This window comes from Prinia subflava, chromosome 4 (genome assembly GCF_021018805.1).
Source record: "Prinia subflava isolate CZ2003 ecotype Zambia chromosome 4, Cam_Psub_1.2, whole genome shotgun sequence".
NCBI classification, from domain to species: Eukaryota; Metazoa; Chordata; class Aves; order Passeriformes; family Cisticolidae; genus Prinia; species Prinia subflava.
The window spans coordinates 21,016,982-21,040,791 of NC_086250.1; the positions used below are offsets into that span (position 1 = coordinate 21,016,982).

Genomic DNA, 23,810 nt, shown 5'->3' on the forward strand with positions numbered 1-23,810 from the left:
CCAAGAAAGACAAAATACACAGGAGTAGCTTCTCTATCATCACTGCATACAATACCTGCGAGTCAGTACTCCAAAAAATCAACAACACTCCTGCTAAAAGGGACTGCTACATTAAAATATAGGTTGCACAGGACTGGATCTGCTGTTTCCATAGGGGAGGGAGCCAGAATGTTGTTTGCACTCCTCTCCCATACATTTGCTCCCAGGCAAAGGGCAGAAGTCCTTTCTTACCAAGGGTGCAATGTATCATGTACAGTGGCATCCTCAAAAGCACTCACAGCTGTTCCTGCATATGGCAGAGAGCTGCTGCAGGAGTTATTCTGCAGCAGGTGAGATGCATACAGTGAGACAAATACTTCAAGGAGAAGAAATGATAGAAGGAATAAAGGGATCTTGGTCCACTCTTACTTTTTTAACTGCACTAAGAGACTCCAAATGCTTTTCACGCTTTCACATAGCTTGATTTTTCAGTAGTAGTTCAACATATCTTCTTAGGCATGAGCTCCCTCATCTCTATCATCCATGGCCCTAAGGTAAGATATGAACTTTCCACCACTGTAACATTAGTTCAATACATTTGTCCATTGCCACAAATTCAGCTACAACATAAATGAAAAAACCAGTCTTGTCAGATCTTTTTTTTTCTTTTGCAGTTATTCTTTGGCTTAATTCATTAGGAAGGAGATGAAAGGAAGGGCCTGAAGCCTATTCTCAGGCAGCACATAACAGAGCCTGGCAGCAGTGCTACCCTGACCAAGCCAGATGATGAAAGCCCTCATTTCAGCAAGTGTCCACTCCCCACCTTGACTCTTTTCCCACAAGGTGTTCAAGCTCCTTCTGGCCTTGTGTTAGCACTTCCCAGTGAAGAAACAGACCTCTCCCTTCTTTAAAGAATCAGCTTGGAAGGGCACTAAAACACATTCCCTAGTCCCAGTGCCTGTCATCAGGTAATACAGACATGCTGCAGCAAAGGTCTCGCATTTAGGAACAGTGCTGGATTCACTGCACTTCCTCAGCATAGCCTGTGTAACATATACTGATGCAGGTGATAATGCCATTCATGGCTGTATACACAAGGCATGTGCAAGCTCTGCTCAAGGTCACTGAGAAACATATCACAGCTCAGGACAGCAAAGCATGTGTTTTACTTTTAACTCCTTGCTGCCTGTGCCCCCAGATCAGCTCCTCCCTTACACCTGCTACCAGCAAGGAAGTCCCAAGCAAGAAGAGACAGTTGCAAAGAAAAGCACAGATTATACTCATGCACGTACTCATGCAAAAGGGAAGGAGGACACCTGGCAACATGAGGGTGCTCCAAAAGGTTTGGGGTCAGCTCTATAATCACCTTCCCACCTCTCAACTGGTCTCCTCTATCCTAACACAGGTGATGAACAACCAATTACTGAGGATTTCCCTTCAGCAGCAGGGAGGTAGGGGCTCCAGCACCACCTGAAGTCTGAGCAGATCTGAATGGCTAGACACAGGGATGCCTCCCCAGCAGGCCAGACAAGCACTAGTGCAACAGACCAACACAGAGATTATTAACACCCAGCACATTCTGTTTCCATCTCCCACTATCTTCTAGAACTGGAACTGCTTCAGATCCAAGTTCCAGACAAACAAAAATACCACAAAACCCCATTCTCTCCCCGAGGAAGCAGGCAGTCCAAAATGTTGTGAATCATACTGAAGAGGTTAAGAGCCATAAATCACTGCAAAGAAAATATTTACAAAATACAAACTGTAAATAACAACTATATTTAAAAGGGGATTTGGGTGGCTTACAAAATCTAGGAGACAGACTGTGCTCACTCCACTGCTCCATTGATCAGTATTGAATCCAAAAAAAGCCAAAACCAAACACCCAACCTTGTTTGGATCAAGAGTTTGAAGAACTGTGGAGACAATGACCAAAAGCTACAACTGAGAGAAGACATGATTTTGCATGAAGCAAAGCACAGATAATGTGGGAAAATATCTACAACAATCTCTACAACAGAAGACACCGGGAAAATTTTAGTGAAGGACCTGTGTCAAAACAACCAGTCACCCACCAATTAAGAGATACCCATCAAGGAGGTTTCATGGAAAAACAAGTGAAGAATTAGGCCCGAGACACAAAATCCATCTCCTTCCCCATCACACTCTACTAAAGTAGGTTTGAGGTTCCACACACCCAATAGCAAATGCCATGAGAACTTCAGCTGCTTAAACACTTGTTCAGCAGACAGAAGACCTTAGGGCTAATTATCACTTTTCAACAACAGTAAATATAATTTTATAATTATATCCATGTACTTGGTTTTTCAGAGATGCCAGCAGTGTTATATTACAAAAAACCGGGGGCTACTTACAGGCACAACTACTATCCAAAATATTCCATATGCTAAAAAAACAGACCAAAAATTTCTAAGAACATACCAATTAACTTCTACAATGCTTTTTACTATTTTCCATACAGTCAGGTGAATTTAGGGTAGATTTTTTCTGATAGATATTTTTTGTTTGTTGCCTATTTTCAGACATACTGAAGCTTAAGTCATTTTATTCACTTTCCACATTAAAGACATACCTCACAGAACAGAAACCTAACACAGGAAAGCACATAGGGAGCTTTGCTACCTATGCTGTACAACACCTCTGATGTGCCCAGTAACATTTTCAACCCAAAGATGGCTATTTCTAACAGTATTCTTTAGTGCTTTTTTTTTTCCCCTCTCAATGATGTGGTGAAATGGAACCCTCTGAAAGGCCTGTTCTGCTGATCAGATTGTCAAACCTTTTAGTTTTAGCCCATTCCTCACAAAACAGGGATGCCCTGACAAGGTGAAGGAGACAGCAAAATTTCCCAAGCTAGTGGTCACCTCCAGACTGCTCCATTGACAGTGGCAGAAAAACTGCCACACAGTGACAGACTTAAGATCCACCCACCTCATTATCTTTTTTCTAACAGCAGACAAGAATGTGGCATCTGTGGAAGGATGCAGAACAAGGCAAATGCTTGCTGATGTTTCTCCAGCAAACTAAGCCAGCTGATGTCTCAACTTGCCAAGCATCCCATGGACAAGTGCTGCAATGCTAATTTCTTCATTATATGGAAAAAAAAGTAGTAAACCCTGCTCTTTTTTTTATACATAGCACCCAATTATTTCCCACATGCATCCTAGTAAGTGAAAATGGGAAAGCTCCATAATTTAGTTGCCTTACCATCCAATCTTCTATGTACTTATCATGTATCTTTATTCGTGACAGCTCTTTCTCTAAGTGAAGATTTTATTTCTTTGTATAAAGAACCTGCTACATCACTTTCATCATCACTTTTATCCTTCCCTGTACTTCTGCTAGATTTGCTAAAACCTTCGAGAGATATGCAGAAGTACCACAGCTATATACGCTACCATAATGATACTTGCTGATTTATATCCCATTTCTCATTTTTAAATCTGCCTCACTGGACACAAATCTGCAAGTGCTGACAATCTGCCTCATATTCAAAGCAAATTCTTGATGTTAAATGTCAGGGTTTGCAACCTCAAGACAGCAATTTCTAAGCTGAGGTGGCCAAACAATCAGCAGCAAACTTTTTATTTGAAGCTAGTTCTTCCTCATGTCTACCTGCTCAGCAGTATCAGAAAATAACTGACTGTATTCATTAAACATTCTTCACCTGAAATACCTCACATGAGCAATTGCTTTAATTACTAAAGGGATGAAAAGTAATTACAGAGGAAAATTCTGCAAATTCGGTCTAGGCAAGAAATACCCAAGGGGAAGTCATCATTATAACATAATTCACGTGTTGCAAAAGTCAGTTGAGGAATCCTTGGTGTTGTTGGCTCTCTTTTTTCTAAGCCCTCCCCGGTGTACAAGGCACAGACGACCAAGTACCTTCCCTGTTTTGCTTCTGAACATGACACAAATGGGCCCCCCACCACAAATGTGTCTTCTTAGAGAATTTGAAAGTCAATATCCCTTTATGGTACAGCGGATGAGGGAAATACATTTCAGTACATCATCAAGAAGTAGAGACACGATGCTCTGTAATTAAATAATGCTTTATACTGGTTCATGACAACGTAACACCAAGGCGACAGCACCTGCCATTTTCATGCGAAGTAATTTACATAAGCTTATTCCTCTACTTCTATACCTCCAGCTGCATTCCATAATTTATACAGACATACAAATTCTTCCCTCTGACATTAACAAGAGAAACAAGTTGAATAATCAGCTTGCAGTATTAAGTGCATTGCATTTACTATCAAGCAAGCTTTTTTAGTTCAGCAGATGATTAATCTTCCCTCTGCGGGTAGAGTACCAGGAGATCCAGAGAGCTGACAACTGCTCTCGGCTTTTGGCCATGCTCTCCACATGCTTACCTTGCAACAACAGCATTTGCTGGATCCCTCCAAGAGCTGCTCTAATTCATTAACCCAGCAAAAGAATTGGACAGCTTTCTGCCAGATCAGTGAATTAAAGTGGCTCACGTAAGGAATGCCAGAGACAGTAAATAGGAGGGGGAGTTTGTGCTTGGAGCCAGATCTCTCTTTTCTGACAGCAGTGAATCTCTTAGATCAGCTCAGCTGACAGAGGTACTGCAGCTTAATTAGCATCCCCCCTTGCAGCTAACTGTGCTGGGTGTTTTCATTAGGGATAAGAGCACTAAGGTAAACCAAGAATGGGGAGAAACCAGGCAACCCAGCACTGTAAGTGAAATGCTGAACGCCAACTGTTTAAAAGAGGGGCTGCAACAGGCACACCAAGTAAGCCAAATATGGTCCTGTACCTCAGCCTATTTTTAATCCATGTCTTTCAGCTGTGCTTTGGGACAGTATCAAGAGAAAGGCCAGATGCCTGGACATGAAGACCAAGAGGTCTTCCTGCCACATGCTGGGCAAGAAACAAAGCCCCACAGATGAGACTTGATCCTAAAATAGAGATTCCAAAATATGAAGCTGTTTGTATTACACCAACTATTGTGCCAATTTCTTTTCCATGCCCCAATCCTGAGACCTCTGAATGCTTTCCACTGCATTCAGACCTCCATAGCCAAGCTCATCCTCAGCTCATGGCACCAACTAGTCATTCCTCTTTGTTCAGGGTTTTAAACTGTGTAGGAAGGCATGGACTTTGACTCTCAAAGTTTATTTTACATAGGTTCACTGCTGATCTTTGACCTCAGCTCCCAGACCTATTAACCCTGTCTACTAACTCAGACACTATCACTAATCTCAAATCATTCTAGCTAAGTGGCCAGTTTCTGTGAAAAAGTGCTCCCATCCTGTGTCTTAGGGACCCTGTTACAGACCAAATTACATTGCTGTGTAACATCCTACCAACAAGATCAAGCCCCCTTTTCATGAGTGATCTTTAAGCCACCCCCATGTTCTTTGTTACTTTTGCAATGATCCTAAAAAGGCTATCAGCCTGAAAAGCAGGAAATCCCTGCCATTAGACCACACCTTTTGCTATCTCCCTCTCTCCTGCCAACACGACCCATCACAGGCCTTGTTCCTAAAAGCAAACAGGGAACTTATCTGTCTGACTGAAGGAATTTCTGAATCATCCCATGGGAGCACAAGTCAGCAGCTAAAAAATCCACTGGCTCTTCAGTCTGGGGTATTGCCTTCACACATGTGACAGCAGCTGTGCTTGTCAGTCACAACAAAGGGAGGGAAGGCCCATACCTCACCCATGATGGCTTTTTGCTCTATTAAAGTTAGCACTGTTTGAGCAAGATGGTAAAATGGTTAAAGGAGAAGATGCCTTAAAGCATAACAGTCTAGTCCACATGGGCTGAACATGTGTATCAAACAAGTAATAGCCAGCACACGGGATGGACAAAATGCTTAACATTAGCTGTAGATGTGTAAGATTAAATAAGCAATCTGTTCTGCTATTCTGCTATATTTTGAAATCACTCTATTGAACCTTCTTGCTTCCCCTAGGTCCTACATCATGAATCAGCGTATTAAGGAGAAGAAAAATTACAAGGAATTACATCCTAAGGCAGCCCACAGAATCAAAATAACTTCATAGAGGAGTCCTTCACAGAAAGAAAAAGAGACTTGGAAGATGCAGGATGCAGTGGATGTGAAAATCTGGCATGTTTAAAAGCCCCTTGTTGAGGCACTTTTACCCCTGCTCCCACAGGTTTCTTCATGTGCCACCATCTGGGATCCTCTGAGTTTGATCAGTCTCAGCCATAGCAGCCACAGCAATGCCCTTGTGTGTGCCCTTACAGTTTCCCAGCCAGCTATGGCCACAAACCTGACTCAGCATGCTCAGCTTGCACGTCTTCAACCACATCAAATGGTCACTCCAGACGCGCACACCTGTTTCCAACAGCCAGTACAAGTGCTGTGTGTTATTCATCCTGTTTCTTGGATAACCCCCTGCCAGTCAGGCTCCCTCCACAGACTCCTGGCAACACCAGTGCCTGCCAGCAGTCTCCCAGCAACACTCCCTCCCACACAGATGGGCTCCCAGTCCCTCCTCGCAGGCTAGCCACAGGCTGTGGGCTCCTTGGAGCCAACATTAGTTGATGAAACACAGAGCTCGGCCCTGCAGAGCCACCGAGATGGTTCCTAATATGGAAGAGAACAGGAAGGCTGGCAAGAGCTTACATTCAAGGCTCAAATCATTTCCATTAAAAAGAAAATGCTCTTAAGCTCTGGACAAGGATGGTAACAGTAAAAACACATGGGGAAAGCCACTGCCCTGTTTTTTATTCCCTGTTTGCAGCTTCCTCACCCAACTGGCAGTGCCTGAGATAGTTGTATGCTGGAGATGGGCAATCCAAATCTTATGTGTTGGAATGGTATCGGACAACCTGGTGCTAAAATAATGACCTGCATTTCTGCACGCTGCATCAGCTCTAAGTTTTATTTCCTGCCTGGTCTTTCCTTATCTACTTATTTTGCCTAACAAGGCACCCTATGTTCCTTTTACACACTACCAATGTGCCTTACAGGGTTTGTGCTCTTTTTCCTCCTCAAGATGCTGAAGGTGTGGCATTCCCAGGAAGAAATTAAAGATATTTTATCGAAGTCACGACCAACGATGCCAACCATGCAGCCACTGCCCATTGCAGAAGGAGCAGAAGCACACATCAGGAACCATGAACACTTGAGCTGGCACTATCAGTTCTTCCAACTGTTGGCACTGAATTCATTCAGTACTTACCAGGGAAAAGAAATAATCTCTGCAAGCCAAACACCAACTACAAGTAAAACTGAAAGCATTAACAGATTAAATCCGCCCCTGAGCGTCGAAGGCTCTCACCATAAGGCTCTTTATTAAGAAGTTAAGTCTTAACAAGTGGCTTAAGGGGTGGATAAAGCTTTTCCTGGGATAATCTGCCAGCATGTTGCCCAGTGCCAGTTCCTGGCCATGCAAAGAAGAAAGAAAATATATAGGATGATGAAAATCTTGGTTTGGCAAATGGAAGACCAGTAGCTGAGAGCTCATCTCCTATCCTTGCTCCTGGAGCTCCCTGCTTTCTTCAGAAAGTCAAAGAAAAGTAATTTTCTACTCAGCTTCCTGAAAACAAAACCACATTGGGCTTACACCTAAAATGCATGTGCTCACCCTAATTCTTTGTAGTGTCAACCCTCCATCACATCTATTTCAACAATTCACCAATTAACACAAAGTAATTAACACTTTTGCAAGAGACTGTCTTTGGACAACACCACCATGGTAAAACTACCATGATCATGATTTCAAGTACTACTGCTCTCTGCAGGCACTAATTTACGAGGGGAACATGCAAAAGGGGAAACCCAGTAATGGAAGGTCAGAAGCCACATTTTGTTTATAATGCTCTACTTTCAAGTCTACTGCTGGTTTGCTGCACACTTGAGAAACAGCAATCTAATCAGCAGCTGCTTTTCCCCAAAGCATTGTGCCGTTCTGGCTGGGCAGCCTTGAACACTTACTGCAAGAGATCCGTTCTGCGTGCTGGCTGTGTTCGTGCTCTGCTCTCCATGCGGCTGCGTGCTCCCGTAGAGTGTCAGATTGTGCTCGCTGGTCTGGCCTGCATAGTCCTGAGTGTGTGGCACCCCATACTCTGTGGGAATCCCATTCTGTGGGGGTGGCGGAAATGGGATTGTGGTGAATGGCTGCACCATTGCATCAGGAGTTGCTGATGGCTCCTGGTTACCCTTAAGAAAAGAAGAAGGAGACAAGAGCTTTATACTACAGAAGATACATCAAAATATCAGCCTGAGAAACAACACACACGTTCATGTGAGTATCCCACCCACCATCACCATAGTATTCCACAGTCTTTTGTTATCTCTCCTATCAAAAAGTGCATGCCTTGCTCCTCTGAGCCATGACACTGTTTTCTTAATCTTTTCTGGGCAATTTTCTTATGCTACTGGGTGGCATATAGTGAACAAATTACAGGGTTTGCAGACTGCATACCCCTGTGATCTCACACAAAGCTTTACACACAGTAAAGTGTTATTTCAGAGGAGGGAAGAGGCACTCACATATTGGAACAGAGAAGGAAAAACGTAAGAACACGGTTTCTCAACATCTCTGAAAGTACCATTAACTGGGTCCCTCTCCTCCAGCCTGACCCCCATTGGTCACAAGCAAGCCCACAAGCAAACACATTATGTGGTTCAGAGCACACCTCTCTGTTATGCTACAGTCATAAAAAGTACAGTTTCTAAAATCCATCTGTGCAGAAGCCCCCTCCTTTGCACTCGCAACACTGCATAGAGAGCACATTCTGTTCCTGGAATATCCCATTTGCTTCTTGCTGGCTCAAGTGTTAAGACACCAAAGAGCTGTAGAGAAACAAGCTGAGATCCCAAGCCAGCCGCAAAGTCACTCTTTCCCAGTCCTGAGCATCTCTACAATCACACAAGGCATTAATTACCCACTCCTCCCTCAGCTTAGGGTATCCCACAGAGACCTCTCACATAGTGGACTCTTTAGAAGCTTTTAGCACTGTCTTATATGTAGCTAACACCAAGCAGATGACTCAAACAAAGAACTGACCATGCAAAAGATATCCCCAGAAGACAATAAAAATGCTACCCCATCATGTCAGAAAACCACAAGAAGGAAACAAAAAAGCATGCAGACCTGCAGCCTCTGCAAGGATCTCACCAAGGGGGGAACTGCATTCAGCCACCCGGGGTGAAGGAGAACAGCCTTGACAATGAAGCCCAACCCTGAGGAGCCCAGGCTGCTGCACCGCTCCTACTGCTTTCATTGCCGCAGCAGAAAAAAAATCCACAGAAAAGATTTATGATAGGAGGGCTGTTTGATTTATGTGCGTGTCAACAGACTAATCCTGATTTTAAATTTTGGCTGCTGTTCCAGCCCTGAGTCCTCCCCCACAAAGCCTGGAGGTGCTCGAGGCTATTCTGACACCAGCGTGCTTAAATCAATGGAGTAAATTGAAACAGACCTTATCCTATGGCTAGGAAAGGCAGAGTGGGAATTACCAAGCAGACTTTCAGTAGAGAGCATGCAGGGGCTGACAGACCTCCAAAGAAGCCGGACAAACCTTTCGGTCCCTTTATCAGCCTACCTGCAGCTTTCCCTTCCGGGCGGAGGAAACAATGACAAACGCAGTGCACCTCCAGCCCACACCAGGTCATTCAGACACTGGCTGAATCCCAAATTTGCTCTGACACTAGTCTATCTGGTCTGCCTCCCCTGGGGGCCACGTGGCCACACGCTCCCGCAGCTGGGGAGAAGGAGAGGGAAGGGCATTTAATACCACTTAGCAGAGCAGAGCTGCAGCCTTGGCCCATGCTGAAGAACGGACAGTTTCAAGTCCAGCCTTGCTGCCTGCAGGAGCACAAACTCTGCATCCTTATCTGAGAAAGAAAAATTCAGGCGAGCATGCCAGCCGTGGCCAGTGCTCAGCTCCTTGCACGCACTCCCCCGAGCAGTTGCAGCCCTGTGTCGCATGCTTGCAGCTCTGCGGAGGTTTTTGCGTGCACCAAGCACGTTTTCTGAAAGCAGGACAGGATTTTTGTTTCCCCCTCAAAAAAGGAGGGCAGCTCCACCAGCCCTCCAGTTCTGATCATTCCTTTGCTATTCTCAGCTACAAAGCAAGCCACTTGTGACTCTAAAGCAGTTCTAAAGCAGGAGGCAGGACAGGCGGAACGACGGCCATCCCACTGCAAATCAGGTATCAGCAATCCTATTGCTCACCTGCTCAGACTCTTTATCCCCTGACACGACAGCTTCATTCTGTCCACATACTGTCTCCTTTCCAAGCTCTTCTGTTTACAGTATTTCACTGCATTTGACGGTCTGCGTTCTTCCGTCCAGCCCACATTGTCTGCCCCGCTTTCTTACGTTTCAAATAGAAGCTAAATAGGAAACTGACTTTTTTTTCCAAAGAAAAATTTTTCCACAGGAAACAATGGAGGAGCAGAAACTATTTCCAGTCTTCTCAGAACAAGATAGATTTCCAAGCCAGCAGCATCCCATGTCAGAGGAAGAGAATGCTGATTACCCCCAAACAAAACCTATTCTGCTATCCTGTCAACAGTGCAGGGCTGCTCCCCAAAGGACATAGTCCAGCATTCAACCTCTCTCTTAGACTGTTTAAAATGCCAGCCCATGAACCTTCTATCATCTTACTTTCAGTGTTTTTACCCCTCAGTTAGTACTGTTTCTTCCAATTTAAATGCATTTCAACCTTTTAAATATTTTCTCTCCCATCTTCAATTATCTACAAATGTTTGAAGGATGAAAAATGCTCACTCTTTCCACTGTTGCTTGTGGCATTTTGATAATACATATTTATTTTGAGTTTAATCACATCTCTCAAGCCAAAATATCCTGGTAACTTTATTTATTACTTCTCTTTGACCTTCCTAAGATTTTTCAGAGACGGATTTCTGGTGCAGAATAAAATGTTTTTAATACCATTGTCACTCCCCCACTCCTCAAATCACACTAACATGCAAAAATCATATCTTTTAGTACAATTGCATCCTTCATTTAATGTCTCAGGTTATCTGGAGATCTATCATTATTATATTTGTCCAGATTTTATCACCCATGGAGTATCTGTATCTCAAATTATTTTGCTCTTGATATGATTATGGACATATTTCCCATCTGATTTTTTTTTTGTAATTTTAATTTCCTTTGATGCATTAGAATTACTTTTTTTTCCCTGTTTCCAGTAGCGTCAACAGAAAAGGACTTCTGATGAGATCTCTATAGGTTTCACAGCATACTGATATCCCTCAAACCCAGAGGAGAGTCTACCTCTTCTGTTATTCTACCAAATTTCAACATTTACACAACACTTCATATTTTCATGGGCTAACAGAACACACAGACACACAAAAATCCCAAGAATCTTCAAACATAGAACCTGAACTCCTTTCCCTACTTCTAAACCACCACATAAAATTCTGTCAGTCAGGGGTGCTTCTCCTCACACTTCTCAGGCAGTACAGCTAGCATGGAGAAACCTTCAAACTTCCAAATTTCTGGGTAAAGGAAAATATTTTGTCAATCCAATCTTGACATACCTCACTGCATTGCCAATCCTGCCTGCTTTAGCTCACCAAGATGTTTAAAAAATTTACTCAGATGCAACATGAAACCCAGACAGGCATGTCCAAGAGCAGTCTCCATCCCCAGACAAACACAAGGATGCCACAGGACTAGGAAAACCTGGGTACAGCTCCCCACAAAAACTACTACCATCTTAAACTTCTGTGACGGTGTGAAGTAAATTTGAATCAATGTTCAGGAGCAGACAGACACTTTTTTACCCCCAATGCATCAGGCTGGCAGTCTCCAGGAGATGAGTGTGGGGGACATTTGGATGCAGGAATAATTTTGACAGTTTCACATTAACTGATTAGCTCTGCCAGTTTGTGCTGCCATCCCATGCTCAAACTGGGAAAGGCTGTTCAGTGCAAATGAAACATTGTAATCAACACACACTCCTTAAAAAAAAGAAAAACAAAAAACCAAAAAACCAAAAAAAAAAAAAAAAAAACACCAAAAAAAAAAACCCAAAAAAAAAAAAAAACCACCCCAACCAAAAAGAAAAAGCACCACCAAACAACACTTCAGTATGATATATGTTAACCTATAGTTCAAAGAAAAGCAGTAAGTCCTGTGTTTTCTATTCCTTCAATTGCTCTGTTGCCACAGAAATCATTCATTCACATCAGGTAGGAATTCAAAGCAGCTGCCCCCTTGCAAAATGTTGCCATCTGATTCATGAGCACCCAAGCCCTCTGGGCACAAGAAGGATACGATTACCCATCTGGGCTCTGCTTTCAGGCCCCTATTCTCAGCTCTACAAAGGTCCAGTCACATCCTTGCAGGTGTCAAGTTTTCCTCCTTAAATCAGGGGTTTGCCTATGAAGATCAGTACAAACCCATCCCAAATTTTGTTTAAAAAACAAATTAGCTAAAGCAGTGAAAAATCCCTAATGGGGACACATCTCTAAGAGCTTATGCAGTTTTAAGTTAATTAATGAACTTTGCAGCTCCAAGCTAAGTGGAGGAACGATGAATAACTGATGAGTAACCGCACGTGGTGGAATCTTGCGGAAGGGTGGGAGCTGGGGATGATAACTCAACAAGGAGCAACGTGGTTCAGCAAATGTGACACAGGATGAATTCTTTCAGCAGACAGCAGGTGGTGATCCAAGATCACGGCACTGGAGCACCAAGAGCGAACACCAGAAATGCACACAAAGGCCTCCTGCTTCCATAAATCTGTCAGAGATCAGTCTGTTCTGTGAAGGAGTCCTTTTGTTTTCCTCATTAGAGAAATGCGTGTAAGTAGAGGGATATGAAAGGAGCCTTATAGCAATGCAGCTCCAAATCTCTTCTGTATTGCTATGCCATAATATGCATACATAGTAAAGCCTAATAAAAATTATACGCCTGGTAAAGCTAAACCAATACCATTTCTGTACAGATGTGGTAAACTTCCACAAGGTAACCGCTCTGTGCTATCCATAACCCTGCTGTGACTCATCAGCATCACATAAAGGTGCAGGAAAATGGTATGGCATATAAACATCGAACAATCTCTTAAAAATGCCTTTGAACTCTGCTAACCCCCAAATCACTGGGATAGATGTGAGTATAAGCCTATTAGTGGAATGGGGTTTCTAATATATATGTCTTCACTGAACTAATTTTATGAATCCTTGAAGCAACTGACTTGCAGCTAATGGAGGCAATTAACCTGTTTGTGAAGACCAGAGCTTCAGGCTATGACTGTTTGCTTTCTGCACTAACCTAATCCCTCCTGTAAACAGCAAAAATGTTTGGAGCTGGGGTCTGAAGAGTCTGGCAGGAACCTGGACCCACTGCCCACCATCACCTCTCTGTAAAAAAAGGGATTCCTCTGAGTGAGGGGAATGCAGGGACTGTGCTGTCTGTCCTAGAACCCAGGTCTCCTGTCAGGGATGCAAACATCACACATGCAAAGCACTGCTCCCTGGCTGTACACAGACAGGAGACAAAGGGCTTACCATACAAGGTTGCTGCTTAGAAGCATGAGAATAATTAATTAAATAATTAATTATGTGGTGTGTTTTCTCCCCCTCCCCTTCTCACAGATCAACAAAAAAGCTGCTGTAGCACAGTCTCTTTCCCAGACCCTTCCAACAGTCTACCTTCCCAGTTCTAAGATGCAGCTTCAGAGGGGCTGCCACTGTCCCACCTCCAGCTGTGCACTCCTGTCTTCTCTCCCCTGCCAGCCTGCCCACCACTGAGCCCTTTCACCACACATCCCAGGAAAAAAAAATTACTCACTTTTTATTGCCAGGTTAGTTTTGTTCCCAGTTAAGAGCACTGAAACAGCTTGGCAAGGAGCTGGAGGAGAACCAGAGCCAGAAAGGACAGGGGGTGGAGAAGCTGGGGAGGGAAGGGCCATGGGCACAAGCACTTGGATGAGCTCAGGCTGCCAGGGAGCCGCAGCCTCCAGCATGCATTAACCCTCTCCACAGGCAATCCCACAATTTGTCCGCTGATAACAAATGTATCAACAAGCACTTTCTTCGCAAATGGATGGATACAAAGCAGTGTGAATGATGCGCCCCACACCCAGCAGGAACTCCAGCATTAGGCCTTGCAGAAAAAAACACAGGCTGGGGCATTCATTACACCAAAGATACATTCCACCCTACACCGGTGACTCTCATAGCACATGGAACCTTACGTCTGGGGTTTTAAAATTGTGCTTTTGCTCTTTAGGGCCACGAAGATACTCAAAACACAAGACAAAGTGACATATGGAATGATGAAGTGATGGCTTTCCAACGCACCAGACACCCCAAAACAGTGACTTGGCCATTGCAACCCTGCAGGTGCCCACAAACATGCTACAAGCTCTCTATCCCAAAATGCAGCAGTAACACTTTCTCTGTTGTGGCCATTTCATTACAGATTAGCTTGTGAATGGGAAGAGTGGGTAAAACGCCTATAGAAAAGAAATTTGGGGATGAAAAGGATATATACAAAGGATATAATCATATCATATCCTTCATCTTTGTACAAACCCATTCCTAGATTCAGAGGGGTATGTGACCTTAACCTGACACCCACTCTCCACACTACAAAGGCATCTCTGTAACTCCAAAGAGCAAGACTGACATGCCTGTGTGTCTGGGACAGAGACTGACAAAATCAACACTCCCTCTTGGTGTGGGTTGATCATAAAAGCACCTTGAAGAGAATCACAGTAATAAGAGGTTCTGTATTTCATCTGCACATTTGGAGCTTGATCTTCATTTGATCTATGACACACTGTGGTAATAGAAAAGTACGCTGGATTTTGACTATACTGTCATGGGTACGAAAGCAATTCCTCCTGAATCCCCCCAAAGGCAAACTCTAAATCTAGATAGTACTGGAAACATCTGCTGGAATTTTATGGTAGTTTTGTTAAAATAAGAGGAAGTTAAGTTCATGGGTACATTTTTTAAAATTTAAATCGGATGTAATCACTCAGGAAATGCCTTTTGCAGTGGGTTAAGTTGAGCCTCAGTAAGCTAATCTTGCACCAGTAAAAAAAAAAAATCTAAAAAGAGATGCCTGCACTCACACTTGCACCTAGCTAACCATTTAAAGGCATATCTCCTTCAACTTCCTGGTGCAAGCTTGCACTAGATTATCTAATCTTCCTAGATATGTAAAGCAAGGGAAGAACAAGTTACCTTCCAATACACACTCTATCACTCCAGGCCACCAAAAAGTGTTCTGTAAAATAAAGCAGCTGGCCTTTTTTTTTTTTTTTAATGCATTTAAGAACTTTATAGAAAAGAAGTTCAAGACCCCTTTTGTATGAAAGGATGAAAGAAAATTATAGTCTTATCTTACTGTTATACACAGGAAGCACTCACTCATCCCCATGCCATCATCACTTCCAGTAATGGCCAACTTTTGCTCTACCCCTATGCACAAACACAGGCTCTCAGTGCTGAATGCATGCACACTTGGTAAGATGCCCTCGGGCAGCCTGCAATGAGGCTTCCTGCTGGATACAGCCAAAGCTTTAGAGTTATGCAACATTAATAAGGCCCAGGACCACATCTACTTACCAACCTGAAACATACCTTTCAGATTTTAAAAAGCACTGGTTTCTGCTCCTGAAATCTACATTATTCCCCGTTCAGGAAAAAAAATGTTAAATGTTACTGGCACAAAGGCATCCCAACAAATGCTTTCAATTCATTCATGCTCTCTGGGGTTGATTAGAGAGTGCTTCGAGAGACATCAGGGTCCCAACATCTGTTTGCATTCCATATATAGAAATTTAACTACCTCTGAGAATTACTGGGGAGAAGAGGGTAAGGATGGAGAAATACTGGAAAAAGTCACCAGGACCAACAAAGCCAGCAATTAAGAGAAAAGATCAGGCTCAACATTCGGGTCTAGATTGGTCCTTTAGCACCTACCCTGGTTGTGTTCCTCCCAGCTCTGCAACATTCCAAGTGACTTTTTTCCACTTAACACTCATAGTCAATCATTCTTGGGGAAAAAAAAGATTTCCATAAGACGGCTAGCTTTCAACAAATCAGCATGAAAATAATGTCTTAAAATACTACTAATAGAGTCCTCCATAAATCTAGCGGGCACCCAGGGGGGAGAAGCATGTCCCACACAAGGGAATGACTCCTTTGTCAGGCAAAGAGGGCTAAGCTCCTTCTCTGGGACCAGAATTGAAATGAGTCACAGCTAAGGAACAGTGTGCTGCAGATGTGTCACGTATGTTTAATCCAAGCTAGCTGCCATCAGCCATTCAGCAGATTAGCAAACCAATCACACTCTCCAGTGCATGACTATGGATCCTCTCTCAGGAAAGCAACAGAAACCAGAGGCCAGTGATAGGGAAGGAATGGGTAACTGCTTTTCAGGATAGATTCATGGTTGCAGTAGGATATCTGGGCACTATGTGATACTTTAGATGGCACAGAGGACCTGCCTGTGCTCGTTCTCTGCCTTACTCCAGACAGCTAACCAGTGGTTCCTGGTGCTCCTTAGAAAAAGAAGGGCTACAGAACACGGAAATATAACAGGGAAGAAAATACCACCTGGTCCCACAGTATCTCTTGAGCAGGCTGGCAAGATAATGTCACAGTTACTGTCCCCTCAGCTAATTCTGCAATCAGATTGCTCACTTCAAACAGCTTTGTTTCAAGAGAGAGGGTAACTCTCCAGCTGACATATTTCAGAAAACCAGTATCTGCTTCAGCAACCCCAGTCAAGGACCGAGCTGGACAGGTAAGCAATTTTTCATCGTGTCTCTGCTCCGCAAATGGACTATTGCTCTGCATCTGCAGTACATCACCAAATTCTCAGTGAGTGCAAAGAGTTATACCTCAAGAATTCAGATGGCTTTCCTGAATGTTTAAATCCTCATGAAGCTCACTCAGCCCCTTAGAAAGATTTGTATCTACTTCAGTGACAAGGATTTTTCAAAGCCCTCGCTATGTGACACGGCTATCTGGAACAGACTCATCCAGATCTCTCTATATTTCCAGTGCTCTTCTAGGAAGGATTTTGAAGATCATTTTTGGTATCAGGCTTTCCTGTCCTTCTCTCCCTTGCTGTGAAGGCAATGAGCTGAAGGAAGTAGTGAACTGTGCAGAGGGGCTGCTCTGAGCTGACTTGGCTCCTGGAGGAAGGACAAACCTCAAAGCCCTGTCAGGCAGCTTCACTTATACTGGCCCCTTCAATTCCCTAGATTTCAGCGGACAGCAGGGAAGTCTTCCTGCCTGCCTGCACTAACTCCAGCACCACACAGGAAAAAAGCAGCCCTGACTCTGCTGCCAGAGCAGGAGGAGAAAGAAGGGAAAAAGCACCGGGAAGGGGAGAACACATCTGGAATCAATTGGAGAGCGCTGAATGCCTTGGAAAGAACTGCAGAGCTGGCAGAAACCATAGCAAGGAGCCGCATGTTCGGACGTGACTCTGAAGCAAAGGTGGAGAACAAGACATATGCAGCATATTTAAACACAAAACCAGAGCTCCTCTTGAGGCTCTGGGTTTTTCTTCATGCAAGCAGCTAAACAACTCAGCCCTGTCATATTTTCACTGCCACTGGCCTATCATGGGTACACTCAGAATTGAGTACAGAAGACAGGAGATGAGATGAGGCAACAGGACCCATCTGTGACTTGAGTACCAGGACTAAGTCACACAGCAACAACATTAAATCAAGCTGCTCTCAGGGTGCAGGGTGGAGGAAGCCTGTGACTGACTTGGCACATGTTTCAGAACAGAAATTTGACAGTCTAAAAACACAGATTCCTTCCCATAGTTACTTTCCATTCCAGCATTCTCCTATCTCTTGCTAGTCATTTGTTCCAGAAGTAGTTTTTCCTTTTCAAAGAAGCCTCCACTGTGTCCTGGAAAGCAGAGGTTCTGGAAAGGAGCAGAGAGTCATAGAGAAGCAACTCACCAGTGCAGCAGCCTGACACAGAGAGTGACTACAGCTTTTAGATATATTACCAACCTGAGGGTATGGGAAGCATTGCTACTTGGGTACGTGGCCTTGGCCAGATGAACAATAAGATATATGCTTCAATATGCAAATTTTTAAAATGGAATTAAACATTCAAAAGAGAACATGAAAGAACAACAAGCCACATGATTGCACACTGAAAATCTTGAAAAGCCCAATTTATTTTGCTTATCATTAAAAAAAAAGTGGTAGCTGATTATTTTATTAAAGTATATTAATTGTGATGAAAATAAAGTAGATGTTAATAATATTTTATCTAATTTAAAAAGTAATCAAGAAAACCAGTAGCCAAAAGCTGAGTCTAATAAATTCAGCTCTGGTAAAAGACTCCATTTCATTTTGTTTACTGATTTCTAAATGACAGTCATTAAGTCAGCTGGTGAAAAGGACTCAGTCTTTTCCATCTTTTCCTGTCTTTGTGCTGAAAACATTATATCACCCAAAACAGAGGTACCTGAGTGAGTCATAATGGACTACAATATAGGTACAGCCAGAAGAGACAATCCAAAGCCAGACCTATAGCACAATATCCTGGAAAGCTAACAAAAGCTGGTGGAAGTCAATGCACATAAATTAAAGCTGATTAAACTAAGCAGCATACACTTTTATAAGCATAATGACCTCATGGAACTTATTATTAAACTTAAGCTATTGAAAAGTATAGGTGCAGTTTTGTGTAGCAGCTAATATGACAAACTACCGACTGGAACCCTGGAATCAGGGGCTGCACTTCCCCTCCCCAGCTGTTGTGAGATCCAGTCACGCCACAGCCATTGCCAGAAAATTAATCCAAACAATAGTCATCTGTTTGGTCATAAACTCAACTGTCTCACTTTATATCTGCTTAAGCACAATGCCCAAAGTGGTGAGGAGGCTGAGCATATGGCCGGGGCACAGAGACAAGGGGGACTGTTCTCACAGCAGCCCACAGTTACACTACATTAAGCGCAACTTCGAAATGCACCTGAAAGCCACTTCATCCCAGAACAAGAGGCTACATGAACATTTAGCATATGCTATTGCCACAACCTGCTTCACTTGTACTTAACTTCTAGGGCATCCCTATCTAAGCCAGCAAAAAGCTGATTTGTACATAGTGAACTTGTCAAGTATCTCAGAAAAGATTTTCCCATTGTTACAAAATCCTTTTAAAGCCTCTTTTCCCCAGGCCTTCCAGCTAATGTATGTTTACCGCATTCCTGCTCTAACCACGAACCAGTACAGACTTCTTCCCTACATAGGCCACCTGCACAGCTCCCAGGTAATGCTCAAGGTCAGCGGCAAATCTGATCACCTTTCAAGTGCTTTCCTGGGCTGGGTATCACTAAAGCAGCTCCTGCAGCCCCCACGCTCAGCAGCACCACTGGAAACATGCTGCTCTCCCTTGCCACCACCATGTCAATGCCCTGGGACAGATAGAGCATGTGCTGGTTTAACAGTAGCAACTTGCAAAATATTCACGATAAACTACTGCATATCACTGGCAGTCCTACTTTTAAACTGCTCTATTTCACCGAAGCTAAATCAATAAACCTTAAAATCTAAATTGATATAAGAGCATCTCATGTCAGGGCATATCTGTCAGCATCTGCAGCTCTCTTAATATATTACTACATGAGTTGCTGAGAAGTTTACCCCTCCATAATTCTCAGCAGATCCCCACCTTCCACAGCCAAGTGCACTGAAGGTTGTTTTTCCTCCCCCTCCTTGCACACCTACAGAAAGACAAAAACACAGGCTATGCAAAACCTAAACCCTTTTAAGCCAGTCGGTTTGCCCTTCTGTACATCCCCTTTCACACTCACAGTGTCAGGCTAAACAAAGCCACTCACTCCAGGATACATGCCTGAAAAAAAAAAAGCATTAGCATCTGGCAACCAAGAGCAGCACCCCAGCATACAAGCCTGAGAGCAAATACAAGTCTCTGGCACGAAGAGGAAACACTAGGACATATGCCTGAGTGCTACTGTCAATCTTGCAGTGGGGGAATGCCCAATTTTTTTTAATATATTTTTATCATATTACTGAAAGGAAATGCCAGGGACTGCTGTGGCCCCTGTCCCTTGAGGCTCCACTGCTGCCATCAGGCTGCAATGCCTTTGCAGCAATGAATATTTAAACAGGGCAATAAATATTTCAACGCACATTCATCCCAATAAGAAGTCTACTACCATAAGAGAGATGAGACAACCACACAGCACCAGGCCACTCCCTCTTCTGCCCCCCTGGCTCCCACACAGCCTGCCCTTCCTTAGCTCTACTTCCCTGAACCCTCAACAGGCACCTGACAACCTCAAATATTCATGAGCACAGCTCCAGTTACTTTCTACACAAGCAAAAACACCTGTGAAAAAAGTAACAAGGTGCTCTGCTTTCCACAGAGGTGCAGAACACAGCTCATGCTTTGCTTTCACCTCTCCTGGGGCTTTTGCCTCTAGGGTGCTCATACTCAGGAAGAAAATAATTTGCTTGAAAACCCCACAGTGTCTTAATTCTTTTAACATTGCACCTTAAAAGAGAAAAAAGCCTAAGATCACCAAACCCAAAGCCCAACCAGCACCTGGTTGAGAAACGGTACGTAACAATCTGTCTTTACTCCTCACAACTCCCTCTCTTTATTTCAGCAGTGCATTTATTGAGGCATTTCTTGGGTGCAAGCAGCTTCACTGGCCTCTCAGTGGGATGCTAACAGATGTACACAGCTTGGCCATCACTGGCACAAATAAAATCAACTAGAGATCAAGTTTAGGATGTAACAGAAAAGCCATTCATTTACTCAGCTGTCACCTGCTCGTCATTCATGTACTGGGGGCTATTTTGACTCTGACAGCAATAAAAGCTTGGGGTTTATAAGTAGGACCTTAGCTATGCTCTCACCTCTAAACTTCTTAGTTTTTAAAGATAATTTTAGGGGGTAACTAATACTCTGCAGAAAATCAAAATCACGTATAAGAACATTTATTCAGCATCAAATTCATAGGGCAATTAAACCTGCAGCCAGATGCAAAAATTATCTTTTGTAGCAGCTTTCACTGCATATCTACCTGGATTCAAAAGACCTAAGGTATTTGCTGCTCACACAGTATATGGAGAAGGCTTCAGAGAACAAATACACCTACTCTGAGTGAAAGGAAGCCAAAAAGACACCTTCACAAACAGCAGCCAAAGGCTTACCCTGAACGACAGACAAGCTAGTCTGCCCTGGGTAAGTGAGCTGCACCATAGCATCTCCTTTCCAGGTAAAAGCTCTAATTAACAATATACAGAAAGAATAATCTCTACCTTTACTGTCACCCACAGACCATCATTTAACAGATGATGGCAACCACACCGCAATCACAATGTGTCACATGGTGTCAAAGGTGCCTCTTGGACTGCGCTAGGAGACACTCTTCATACCTGGATCCTGGCCCATCTCAAGGTACCAGCTGGGCACCAAATGGCTCAGCCCTGTCAATGGCTGGGACACAGCAGGGAGTGTGCAAGGGTATGTGACAACTCAGCAAGGTCTGCAGATGCAGTCTTGGATTAAACTGGCTAAATTCCTCTGCAGTCTCATTTCAGCTGCATTTAGACCTTTGAAGGAGAACAGCCGGGTCTTTGCTATGCGCAGGAAGGGCCCTGCAGCACACTCGGAGTGAGTTTTCTACTACAAGCCAGAGCTCCTGCTATTTCCTCCCTGGTCCTTATAGCCAAGGGAAGAGACCAATGCATCCCTCAAGTACTGAACAGCCTTCTTGGAATCGCCAGTTTCATATTAACAAAATCGTCTCTCATCCTCCTGCTCAGTGGCACGAAATGGTTCCAAAGTGAACCATCAAACAGCAAAACCTCTTTCCAGACAGCACTGCAAGGAAGACCACCTGCCTACTGAATAGGTGGATCAATCACCTGCTGCCACCCTCTGTCCCTTCTGCTCCTGAAAGAGCAGCAGCACCCCTTGGTCAAGACTGGCCATCAGCCATGCCACCAAAAAGATGCTGTTTACATTAAAAGCATAAAACAGCAGTGTAATTCAGAGACTGACAACAATCCTGCTGCTTTGCCAGCAGTCCTGGGAGTCCTGGGATTTTACATCTCTGCTTCTAACTACCACCCCAGCTGCCCTTCATATATCACTGAAATGGAAGGATCCAGTCAGGAGTCAGATGCAACCTGTCCCAAAAACCACCTTGTACTTTCCTATCTTATTAAAAGACCTCAGAGAAAGGAAAAGAAAGAGAAAGGAAAACATCTTGGAAGATCAGCAATTACCTTACCAAGTAATTTAGAGCAGGAGCCACCATTTTACAGCAGACATCAAAATAATGAACACTCCTCTGCTGACTGTGCAGCTCCATGTTATTCCCATGATGCGCAGCATACCCAGCAGCATGTTAACATGGAAAAAACAGCATCTGATGCCATGAAAGAATAAAAAAATACATTTTTGATACCATACAAAAAGCGTTAGAAAGGAAAACAACATTTAATTCTGTGGCTCCTGAGGACCTCTCATGACTCAGAAAATAAATGCAAACAGATGAAAAAGTTAATTTGGATCATATCAGCTTCATTGGCATGCAATGGACAGAGCAGGCACCCTGGGGAGAGGGAGGGAAAGATTTGCCGTAGATCAGGTTACTATCACTGACAGCTGACCTAAAACACCACAAGATTTGACCAGATTCTACCCTATTTTCTAGTTTTCAAAGGTGCTACGGGGTCTTTTAAGAGATACAATGTGTGGAACATGTAACACTGAGGTCAGGGAGGAAGGAGATCCTGCAGCACAAGTATGTAAATCGTCCAGATGATAATCCTCAACATATTAAGAACTAGGCCAATTAACTTAAACAAGAAGAAAGCAGGAGTGAATTGTTCTTTTGAAGATGTAGAATTTTCAGTGGAAAGCAATGAGGACATAAGGAACTGGAATAATTTCTCCGCAGTCTGAAGCTACTGCATGGAATAGACAGACAGGCAGTTGCTCTGTCCTACAAAGATGCTCTTTGAAAACAGATGTCTGCCTGCAACCCAACACACTCAGCTTGAGAATTTAGAGACCCAGCTTGCTGTATAGGCTCCCCGGTCTCATCCCCTAGATGGGCCAGCACAGCTCACAGACATCACTGTCAAACCTGAGAAATGTTCTTCAGCATGAGCCATCAACACTTGGTTTTAACTCTGTCTTGTTTGATGGGATCTGAACTGCCCATAATCACAAACTATGCTTTATTTCTGTCCTATTAAATTTTTAGGAAGTGTTTATGTTCAAAAGTGACCAACAACAGCACGAGCAGTAGCCCACATCAGCCAATATATTGTTAACAAAAGTGTCCTTGATTTGTTAGGCCTTCAGCATCCACGAGATGATTCACAGGAAGACTGATACATCTGAAAAACCTCCTTTAAATTCTTTACGATGAAAATTGCTCTTTTAGCTTCCTCTTGCATGTCTAGGACATAAAGCCTTTTCCAGTATCTCAGTATTTGACACCACAGGGCACAAGGACCACCTTCATTTTACAGCCATGGTTGATCTTAAATGCTCACAAAGAAACAGGTTTTGCGCTCTGCTTCTGCTGGATTCTACCAACGTCACACCTAATCAACAGACTCATCTCCATGCACTTCTGCAAGAGCAGGTCTAACACAGCTGACTTGACATGAGGGCACAGGAGCATCTCACATAGGCACAGTAATTCCCTGGCAGAAATTTGGGACAGACACAGCTGAAGGCAATTCCTGAACCACTTCACAGCTGAATTCTTGAAGATGTCCCTGCTCATTTCAGAGGGGTTGGACTAGATAACCTTTAAAGATCCCTTCCAAC

At 43.6% G+C, this 23,810-nt stretch overlaps 1 protein-coding gene across 13 annotated transcripts in view; it reads right to left on the reverse strand.

Annotated features, from left to right (window-relative positions):
* Positions 1-23,810, reverse strand: part of RBFOX2 (RNA binding fox-1 homolog 2) — a 170,516-nt gene that overhangs the window by 52,490 nt on the left and 94,216 nt on the right. For all 13 annotated transcript variants that reach the window (XR_010080185.1, XM_063395787.1, XM_063395788.1 and 10 more), the window contains one exon: positions 7,941-8,165. Coding sequence is in view for 12 of the 13 variants with exons in the window: in XM_063395787.1 (XP_063251857.1) it covers positions 7,941-8,165 (225 nt within the window). In the remaining variant the exon portion in view is untranslated. The remainder of the gene's footprint in view (positions 1-7,940; positions 8,166-23,810) is intronic.